General features: G+C 45.4%; 2 protein-coding genes across 2 annotated transcripts in view; both read right to left on the bottom strand.

Moving 5' to 3' along the window:
• Positions 1-9412, bottom strand: part of SLF2 (SMC5/6 complex localization factor 2) — a 61416-nt gene extending 52004 nt beyond the window's left edge. Inside the window, exon 1 of the mRNA XM_077784676.1 lies at positions 9361-9412. Within this exon, the coding sequence (XP_077640802.1) occupies positions 9361-9395 (35 nt within the window). The 5' untranslated portion in view covers positions 9396-9412. The remainder of the gene's footprint in view (positions 1-9360) is intronic.
• C7H10orf95 (chromosome 7 C10orf95 homolog) lies at positions 603-11067 on the bottom strand. Its single transcript, XM_021536351.2, has 2 exons — positions 10918-11067; positions 603-2186 (listed from the first exon to the last, which is right to left on the bottom strand). Exon 2 carries the CDS (start codon positions 2120-2122, stop codon positions 1448-1450), a length of 675 nt encoding a protein of 224 aa, XP_021392026.2. The 5' UTR covers positions 2123-2186; positions 10918-11067; the 3' UTR covers positions 603-1447.
• Positions 11068-11095: the final 28 nt, after the last annotated feature.

Here is an 11095-nt window from a genome sequence, read left to right on the forward strand (position 1 = left end):
ACTGCCACTGTTTGCAACACAGCCAAGGAGCACCAGTTTGGTCCAAGGTTTCTATAGCAGTTTTTCTGGTTCAGCCTTCTTGCAGCTTTGTCTAGCAGCAGGAGCTAACACATTTCCATGAAGCTGAATGGGGAAGGGGTAATGCAGACAGTTGCCGAGACATTTTGGCAATTGGTTAAACAAAACCTCTTGCATTATATATAAAAAAAAATTAAAGAAAATCCACTTGCTTTCAGTTTATAGCAATTCAGAACAACCAAAGGCCTCCAAGTTCACCCTTACACTCTTCCCTTTGCTATGCCGATGGGTAACATCCATTACCTCCCATGTGTGAGGTCAGGGGGAGAACAGAAAACTGCAGGGGGACAGAGAAGGTCCCCTATTTCTCCTGTATGCTCATAAAGTTCCTGCGGGTCCCTAGAGAAGCTGACAGAAAACAAGCTAGGGCAAGGCCCGGTACTGCCAAGTGGGACAAGGCATCACAGCTGGGTGTGAACCACAGCAGAAGCCATCCCTAACTTCACAAAAAGGTGCCAGATCTGATTGCAAGTTGTTCACAAAAGAGACTGATGTTAGGTAGTTAAGAATCGGAAATATAAGCATTTGCATTTGGGTTTTTTTATTGTTTATAATCATTTAAAAGGTACAGAAGTTTGCAAGTAAGTCAGACCCAGCCCCTCACAACCCTCCAGCGCAGCTCTTCCAGTACAACCACCAAGCTATGGAAGTGCTGTGGTACACACAATTCCAGTACCCTCATTGGGGAGCCAGCACCTTGAACCAGAGCCAAGTCAGACCCAGAGCAGGGCCTCAAGAGCAGTTTCAATAAGGACATGTGGCCAGGAGTACTGAGCACCACATTATCAAGTGTAAGAGGATGGGGACACCAGAGTGTAAGGAAGTGCTGCATACAGGCCTCATGTAGTGATAAAGCGCAGTGATATGGTCATAAACAGCAGTGACAAGACATGCAGACAATTGTTCTTTAGAGTGTTCAAGAACCCCTGTGTCTTCTGGGACCTGCACTGCCCTCAGCCTGAAGGAAATTCAGCTTTCATTTCTCCAGGAAGAGAACCAGCTTACAGGCCCTTCCCCTGGACAAGGTAGGAAGAGGCCCATTTCTCTGATCAAGGGCTGCAGTTTGGAGATTCCCCCACCAGGCTGTGACCAGTCAACCAAACTTGTGGAAATCAAATGTTCATTTCAAAATCAGGACCAATGAGTTGATCCAACAGTAAAGTGCCATGTGGTTTCTTCACAGGATGAGCCTTTTGCATCAAAAACAGTAAACCTGCCATAACGTTGTGGTGAATGAGGAGAAATTAAAAGAAATCTACAAGAATGGTGGCATCCATTGCTTGTGTTATTTGCCAACCACACCAAAACCAGCTGCCAACTGGCTCCCATGAGGGTACTAGAGCATCAGTCCATTGGGTATCTGACTACCTCAATGTCTCAGTTTCTTTTTCTTCTTACGGTTCCGGTCCTCACTGCTGTCATCTGCCTCACTGGCACTGGGGGTCACAGCCTGCTGGATGACTTTTTTCTCCACTGCATATTCCTGGTCTTCTATCTTGGGGTCTCCCTTGACCAAGAACTCTCCTTTCCGATAGGATATGGAAACATTGGTCCGAGGGTAGGTGCCATAAACCCTCCGGAGATCATCCTTCACAAATTCTGGGAGGTCTTTCCTTGGCCCAAACACCTTTCCAAGCTTCCCCCATTGAAGCTCCCCTCTCATTGTGAAGCCTTCTGGCCACGTATCTCGATACTGATCTGACCTCTGGCAGGTAGCATAGGGATGGTAGTTTGCATAGGGATTGTAGAGAGGGATAGGGACCATGGGAGGGAAGTGCCAGGTGTGGTATGGATAGATGTAGGGGTTGGAGGCACTATAGAGATGATGATACTCCACCTGACCTCCCGCATAGTCAGGGTAGCTGTTCCGGTCCACCACAAAGGTGATGGGTCGACTGTAGAAGTTGGGCATGTGGATGGGAGGGAACATCACAGATCTGGACATGTCTTCTGCTCTCCCAGGCCGCAGAGGTGGGTAGGTGTAGGCAGAAGGTGGGATCATGGCTGGGTAATATTCCCGTGGCATAAAGCTGGACTGGTACATTGTGCAAGAGCCTGGGGTTTTACACAGGGGGCACTTCTGCGGAGCAGTTGCTAAGTCTCAAAAGCTGTGATGACAGAAGGGGAAGAGAAACAATTTATATTGGTTATATACATTTCAGGGTGAATAAGGAGATACACTTAACACTGTAAGCATACAAACTAATTAATACAAGGAGCTCCCCACAGCTTGCAGGGGCAGTAACCTACCAAGAACAAGTGAACCACATTGCCAATGATGCCAAGTTAGCTCTTCTGCAAGACATCATTTAACCCACACATCTTCACACTGCAAAGATGAGAACAAGCTGACAAAGATCACTGAGGGCAGAAAAGTCAACCTCATATCCTCATGACTTGTGTCATGAGGACACACTTTGCAGTACTGGGAGGCAGCAAGAAGCTGAAGGCCCTTGAGTAGGCATGAAAATGGGGAAGGCAGGCACAAGGGAAAGAAACAAAGCCAGCAGGCAAAGAAAGGAAAGAGGCGACACAGCCCAACCCTGCTGCAGTCATGTCAACTGCCGTCCTGCCCAGACAAGGAAATCTTAAACAAATAAAAAGATCTTCAGCTGTCCTTGACTCTCTCCCCATCCTCCCAAAGCCCTGTTACTCTGATAAGCAAACAAGAGCTGTACCTTTTGTTTATTTCTAGAGCAAAACCCGGCACATCTAGACTTCCAAGTTTTCATGTACAGGTTTCTCTTTTTGGTCTCACTAATTATCATCCACGTTTAAGGGTGAATTTACCTTGAGCAGCTCTGACCTATAGCTGAACGTGCTTCTAGCCTGCCCTTGCCAGATATCCAAGCACCCTCCAGGGCATGAAGCAATGTCCTCCCATGACTCATTATCCTCTTCCCTAGGGCCAGAAAGGAAACTACATAGCATAGGGTTGGTGGGGGGTTTTTTTGGTTTTTTTTTTTTTTTTTTTTGTTTTTGTTTTGGGTTTTGTTTTTTTTTTAAGTTTGCTATCAGAGACAGGAAAAGACCATGCATAGAACCAAAGGCAGCAAACTGGATTCTTTTCCCCCCACAGTTCAGATCCTGTGGGCTGTTCTTGCCTTAACTAGAGTTGCCTCTCCCACAGGTGTTAACCAAGAAAGAGATGAAAGTTCAGCATCCCCTGAGAATTGCCTGACACAACCAATGCTGGGTACTGCAAAATGGGTTTTTTTCTTTTTAGCTAGCACAAGTTCCTCCTTTTCCTAGAGGTTCATAATGTACACTATCTCAAGCCTACTTTCGCTATGGGTTCAGGGCTGGAAGCCTTAATCCTGCACAGGGAACAGCAGAACAGCACTGGAATATTCAGTCAAGACCAGGCAGCACACCTAAACAAGACTTGCAGCCTTGGAGACAAAGCCCATCACAACAATCACCCCCTCAGATAGGAGGAAATTAAACAAAGTTCAGAGTCTACTTACCTAACTTGCTCAGAATGACCACAAAAATCCAGAGGAATGTTATATGTTAATGGCAGCATGAGGTGGGCACATGGAATAAATGGTCTCATCTTGAAAACCACTCTCAGCACCTCTTTAAAGAGCTCATCCACTCATCCCTATTGAGATCCACAGTTCTGTGAAGTGCTTGTATGCCAGAAAAAGTGGTTTGCACAGAGAGCGTGCAGCTATTGCATCCATCATAAGAAACAAAGCAAGCCCAGCTCACACTCAATCTGCTGGGTCAGTGTGCGGCTCCAAGCCATTTAAGTACAACTCTAGAGAAGCTGTTCACATCTAGCTGATGATCAGCTCTTGCTCAAAATCTTCTGTAGCACCCTCCATTTTGGCTGTCAGCATCATTGCTCCCAGGTCTTCCTGGCAGCTGCAAGGAGAAGGACTGACAGGCCATCTAAATCACTGGGGGTTTATCACAAGGCAGCCTGAGCACAGCTACTAATTGCTTTGATTTTACACTGAAGGAAGATAAGGGGAACAAACTGGTGGCTCAGCTAGGCAGGATGACCCACAAGAGGAAGCAAACTGAACAGATAAGAAGGGGGAACAAGATGAGGATTAAGCAGGACTAGAAGCGCTTCAGGGCAGCATTATCACATGCCTTACCACAGAAGCAAATATATTTCCCTGGAAGCACATCACCCGGGAGGAGAGTGTTGACAGCCTACACAAGACTTCACAGCCCCGAAGGAAGTTTGCAAATCTGTCAGGGCAAGCCTTGACAGGATGGCCTCTGCCAGGCTCCACTGCACTGCCTGGTGCTGCCCTGTGCCTGCCTGCTCCCAAGCACAGAGCTCTCAGACTGCCCAGGTACAGCCTTACCTGCAGAGGCACCGAGCCCCAGCTCCTTGGTTGCACACCCAGCACTGCTCTGAATACTCGGGTGTGTTACAACAAGGTTTTGATATGCAGAAGGCACAATGCTCCTGCCCTGCCCCTGCAGAGCTGCACCCGGTGCTCCCAGGGGTTGGCAGTGCAGTTTACCCCACCATTACACAATTGCCTGTTGTCCATGCTGACTTTCAGGCTGAGCTATGGCATGAAAAATCCATGCATACAGGAGAAGAGGGCTTTGAGAACACCAGTACCAGCTTGCCTGACCCTGTCCCTCATTTCCAGGAAGTAAAAGCAGACACTGCTTCAGGGAAAACAGGGTTTGCCCAGAAGGTAATCATTTGTCAGGCCATCTGATGGCTGGAAGGCATCAAAAGACAGATGCTTGAGAAAACCAAACACAAACATCAAGTGGTAGCACTTGAGGAAGGAGTCCAATCCCCAGTTTCTTCTCCCCTTCCTCTTCCCAAGGAGACCTTATGGCACCTTCCAGTACCTAAAGGGGGTCTCCAAGAAGGCTGGCAAGGGAATTTTCACAAAGGCAAGCAGTGATAGGACAAGGGGGGAATAGTGTTAAACTGATGGAGAGTGAATTCAAATTTAATATTAGAAATTAAAATTCTTTACTGTGGTGAGACACCAGAGCAGGCTGCCCAGAGAAGCTGTGCATGCCCAATCCCTGGAAGCATTACAGGTGAGACTTGATGGGGCTCTGAGAACGCTAGTCTAGTGGAAAGTACCCCTGCCCACGGCAGAGAAGGTAGAACTGGATGATCTTTAAGTCCTTTCCAATTCAAACCATACTATGATCCACCTGTTCCTACTTCTCTTGTTTGTCCAGTACCAGCAGCCAGAGGCTGGCCTGGTCTTGGAAGTAAATATCTGACAGCCTCCAATTCTTCAGAAGCAATTACAGAACCAGATCCCTTCTCCCTGTCTCTTCTAACTACCATTCTCCTTTGCTCCACTTTCAAGCTCTGTTATACCTTGGGGGTGGGGGGGAGGAAGTCACCACATCTGCTGTCCAGCACTTGAATGTCCTGAGCAGGAATAGGCAAAGCAGTCCTTAAAGCCTAAGCTGAACTGTGCTAAATACTTGCCTGGTCCTGAGAGCCACTGACATCCATTCATTCATGCCAGGTATTGGTGGTGCAGATGGAAAACCTGGATGAACAGACAGCAGGATGTGCCTGGGAGCCAAGCCTCCCCACACCAGGGCACTGGGAACAGTGGTTGGCAGCAGGGTACAACAAGGGGCCAACACAGTAAGAAAGGTCAAAGGGAGAGACAAGGCAGCCTCTCCTTTTAAGTCTTTCCAGCAGATTTAACCTTGCTGGAAAAGGGTTTAGATCCCACTTGGCTGGTGCTGAGTGAGACACCAGGCACTATAAAAAGGAGAGAAAAACTCCAAAGATGGTCACAGAAAACGAACATAAGATTAATCTCTTCTTAGTGGGAATGTGATACTGCAGACTATTCCCAGGCTTGCCAGAGCTGACTCTAGCAATTCCCTTACCCACTGCCCCAGTCATCTGGCAGGGCTTTTCCCTCCTCAAACATCTTGGTGGAGGTTGAGGGGACTGACACCACAGCTCCCAAAAAAGGCCTGCCAAGCAAAGCGTGCTTCACACCAGCTGCCCCACATAGAGTTGCTATGGAGCAACCAAGCAATGTTTGCAATAAATAACTAGAGAGGACATTTGATAAGAGGAGCTTTTGTTTCAGTCCTCTCAGTTACTACAGGTGATGAAACCACCACTAGTTAAAACAGAAATGCCCAAGTCTGGTAGGGCTTTCCTAGTATCTAAAGCAGCAGAAGTTACCTGCTAAAAATAAAGACCATACAATATGTTTTTTCTGAACATCTCAGGGCAGTAAAGCTTTACTATCACCTCAGCTAGCTTTGAATTTGGCGAGCTTTCTTTTTAGGTATTTGTGGAACACAAGAGACTACTGTGAGCTACAGAAAATGGAGGAAAATAAATATTTAGTTCCATGCCAAACTTCACATTCTGTAGGAGAGAGATTGAAGTGAGCCTGACTGTATCATGGGCAGTACCAACACACAGGTGTGCCACAATACCCAACATGTGAAGCTTCATACAAGTATCTCACATGTCTGCAGAGACTGGTTTCACCAAGTCCTGTGTCCAGCAGAAGCAGAGTTCCCAGGTCAGGCTAGCAGTTTGGATGTGTTTAGATGCTGCCTCAGGGAATATGCTGCAAGCCAACACAACTGTAGAGACCCTGGGCCCATGGGAGAGGGCATGACTATCTAATTTACTGTAACTCTCAACTGAGACTATTCTTGCCTCATTCCAGAGCCCTGTGATCAGCTCACAAATGAAAATACCATTAAGTTACCCTTTCCTCTGTTCCAGCACTCAAGCTTTCAGACTATTATTTCTAGCTTTTATCCTGACCTCCTCCTCTCCCCACCCCACAAAAAACCACAGATCTCCTGCCATTGCTCTGTGACAATTCCCAAGGGTACAGGGATGAATACTGCAAAAGCACCAATTTCCCCCAGCCAAGAGGATGAAGAAGTTACAAGTTATTTCCAGTCAGTCTCCCCATTTTGAGCAGAGTTTGTTAAATTGTTGCCACCTGACAAAGCTTTGGTAAAGACTTTTTTTTTAAAACCCAAAACTTCAAGGACTGCTTAAAGTGAGAGGTTAAAACGGAATGTTTTTTTCAGCCAAGGTTTGTCTTCCATCAGCCTAGTGTCAGTCCCACACACATCCTGGTAGCTGGAGATAGTACGTGGGAGAAGATCTTGACAAAGCAGTTTAATATTTTCCTTGTCACTTCTATCCCTTTATTACCAACTTAAGGTCATGCTTGGTTTGAAGTCTTTTCAGTAAAACTCATCCAGGAGAAGACTCCCAAGTACTTCTTGGGGAGATGGGAAAGCAGTACAAAAAGCCACACAACACAACTTTGATCCTCTACCACCAGTACTGATCCTTGGGACACAGGCATTTGGCTGCCTTCCTAAATGGGATGCTTTCTCTTAGCCAGACATGCCTGGCAGCAACACAAGAATTAAAGGAAAATGCAATAGCTCATTAAAAGCTGGGCATTTTCAGGTCTTAGTCATTTTCTAGAGGACTAGATTCCCATGCTAGTGCTGCTAAATAATAGAAAAACTTGAATTTTGAACACAAACCCACTCACCCCCCAAACAAAATAGCACCACATTTTGCTACACTTTCCAAGAGAAAACCAACCCATGCTGTCCCAGCAAAGTACTTCAAGTGTTAAATACTTGCACAAGGGGTTACTGCATCACACCTAGTTCAAGGTACCAGCAGATAGCAGTGATTAACAGCAATACAAACTAATGCTATAGAGAACAAGCCTCCCCACATCACAAATTCAGTCTGAGGAACTCCCCCAGCAGTGCTGGGACTCTGACCCTGTTTCCCCTCATCCCACAGGAGGGACCTTTCTATCAGGAATTACTTCACTGCCCAAATTCTTATAGTAGCCCAAGCCAACTGGAAGAATACCACAAGCACAGCTGATATAAGAGCTCCATGAAAAATCTCTTCAGCTCAGCCAAGGGGGAGAATTTAACTTCTGAAGCCAGAACACACCAGTCTTACCCTGTTACTAGTGCACCATGAAGAAAAGAGCTCCAGCTGGCATTGGTAACTCTGGAAATAGCAGTAATGCCTGTTACAGTCAGTCTCCCCTTATAGAGGCCCTTTGAAGAGGGAGTAGACCCATTTCAGCTATTCAAAGCAACATTCCCAGAAAGCACTGAAGTCTAGTGTGGGTCTGGCATTTGTTTCCAAGGTCTGCACAAAGCCCAGACTCTGGATGAAATCAAAACACCAGGAAAAGGCCAAGTCATTGCAGAGTAAGTCTTTACTTGACAGCTGTTATCCAAAAACCACCTCCCTGCATAACTCTGCTCAAATAGCAGTCAAAATGCAACTTGGTGGTGAGAGAGGTTTGGAGCAGCCACTCCTACCCTGCCTGCAGCTGCTGGATAACACAGCAGCTCTGGAACATCTGTGCCACCAAGAATAAAATATGACAAGTGTTACCACAGGGTGACTGCATCAGCAGGTAAGGCTCTAGAAAACATCTCTGCCTTTTGCCAAGGTGATCCTGACACTCTCACCTATTCAGCCTCTCCCTGGGTATGCATCTGCTGCACTCACCAGAGGATATATTTTGGATATACTCCACAGTTTCTCTTTTTCTGACATATTCTCCTTTTGGCTTAGCCTAACTTGTGTTATTAAAGCTTCCACCACCACTATTCTCATCTTACCAGTAACCACTACAGTCACCCTTTACATCAGATATCTTCCTCCGCTGAGGTTCAAATCTGTGTCCCATGTCTCAGTATCCCAGCTGCCACGTTTTTTCCTTATTTAAACCCTTTTCCAGATGCATCTCTGTATCTAGACACTACTATTATTTCTTTAGTTGAGTATATTTTAATGTGTATTTCATAGCAGTCAGTTCTAAGGATCCCCTCCGTGTTAAAACACAGCCTGCACAGACCCGCTCCTCCTCTCACTCAGGAATTCATCTGATGCCCATCATCTCCATCCACACATGTTCTTCAAAGAACTCAGTATCAGTTAGCTCAGGCTTCCAAATTAGGAGGTCCTGGTTGAGCCCCCAGCTGCAACTTCTGCCCAGCTATTCCCCTTCATATTACAGTGTTGCAAGAACAGATTCAGCACACTAATTATATCAAGCACACCAATAAGTCAACTAAATGACCAATATCCTCATTAATGCACCAGTAGCATCTCATGGCTATTTATATCACTTTGCACACAGCTATGAAGTTGCTAATCAAGTCTTATGAACCACACATGATGCTGCTGAGTCACCCTTCCCTCCCACACCACTGCACACTAGGATGTGCATCTACCTGACTTTGCTCTGCCCTCCCACAACAATTCTTTCCAGCATAGACCTGATGTAGAGTCCAGCAGGTTGTTCAAGAAGCATCACTTCAGCACTCCTGTGAGCTTGAGTCCTCAGGCTTCACTATCATCCAGACACCGACAATCCTTCAGTCAGCTGATCTCAGCTTTATCTCATTTTATATGTTTTCTTTTTTCAGGATCCACTTTTTCTGCCACATTGATGCTTCCCATACCTCAGTCTCCTCCCAGACAACCAATCCACGCAGACTATTTCTTCCTCAATTTTGCACATCTATAATTAAGCCTGAAAATTCTGATATTGTAACCTTGGTAATCTCAGCCTTATATGGTATTACTGATATGGTGCAGGTGGCCTTGAAAGGTTTTACCCTGCAAGAGCTGCTTCAAACACTCCATAATTATCTGGTTCCTCCTGGTTATATGTTGTTTACTTTACACACTCCATTCCAGCCTTAATTCCCATGTCCAGCTCCAGTTACCTACCAGCACTTTCTTATCTTACACAAAGGCAGTTTGCATAACAAAGCAACCGTGTTTTGTACTTCCACAGCATCCCACTCTCACAGCTGCTTGATTACAAGTCTTTGTCCTTGAAGTGCTCTTGGGAGAATCTCCTGATATCCTACAAAGTAGTTAACAAATCACACAGTCTAGCTCTCCAGAAGGAGGTTGTGCTCACAGTGGGTTTCCTCCGTTGACAAACACCAGTGTCACAGAAAACTATTTGCATTTTAGCTCTTTGTTCTTTAAATGCATCCTATTTAGATCTTACATCCTATTCCCACATATCCTCCACTGAGGATGGCTATGAAGAAGCACAGAAGGTGTACTCTTATGCACTATGTCTTCCCAGAGTGTCAACACCCTAAACAGTAGGACAGGGCAGCAAAGATTATCCACTCTTTGAGGCTGTATTATATACAACAAACCCCTCTGGCATATAAGGGGGTTTTCTGTTACAACAGCAACACACACTGCATTTCTAGTGTAAGTGCAAACATCTGAGCTAGAATTACACATGGGAATACTGCTCTTATTGCATCCCCAAGGCAGACAGCTGCAGCATCTGCTGATGTACAACTTTGTTATAACTTTAAAAAAACCAACCAACTATTTTCTGTTATGGTCTTTAGACAATACAGAACATAGCTTAAAAATAATATTGATTTTTAAAAATAGGAAACAAAAGAAAAGCTTGTGTTTCCAGGAATGCAATCGCTCAAAGGCTTTTCTGTGTAATTTTTTCCATATTAAAGTGTTTAAAGCCTCTCATTGCACAATAATAACAAGTTACATTAGTATCTTTCACGAGCAGGTGGTGCTAGGACTATTACAGAGTAGAGCACTGGCACGAGTCAATACTGCAACCAAGTTATACTACAGTACATGGACTGGCACCCACATGAGCAGATATAAAAGGAGTACCACCTCCAAAGGGATTTATGTTTTTTTTAAGAAGCCAGGCAAAATACAGAACACCTCAGCTATATACTGCTCTGCTACTGCAAACATTTAAGGTAGTGTATAAATGCAGGGACATTGCAGAACACAGAGAGAGATTTGCTTGGCATATGTGTACTCACATGTGGAGAAAAGACAACCAGGAGAACACCTTCACTTAACCAAGGAACAGTAGGATACACAACCTAATCCTAAGAAAGCAGGTTACTTTCCACAGGCTATTCTTCACTGAAGTACTTTAGGGACACAAAGAATAAGGAGATGCCCTAAGATACCACATTAGACCTAATGAAAGTTTTT

The sequence above is a fragment of the Lonchura striata genome, chromosome 7 (genome assembly GCF_046129695.1).
Source record: "Lonchura striata isolate bLonStr1 chromosome 7, bLonStr1.mat, whole genome shotgun sequence".
NCBI classification, from domain to species: Eukaryota; Metazoa; Chordata; class Aves; order Passeriformes; family Estrildidae; genus Lonchura; species Lonchura striata.

What these genes read in the sequence shown, in the direction of transcription:
- C7H10orf95 (XM_021536351.2), bottom strand. Translation starts at nt 2,122, where the DNA reads ATGTACCAGTCCAGCTTTATGCCACGGGAATATTACCCAGCCATGATC.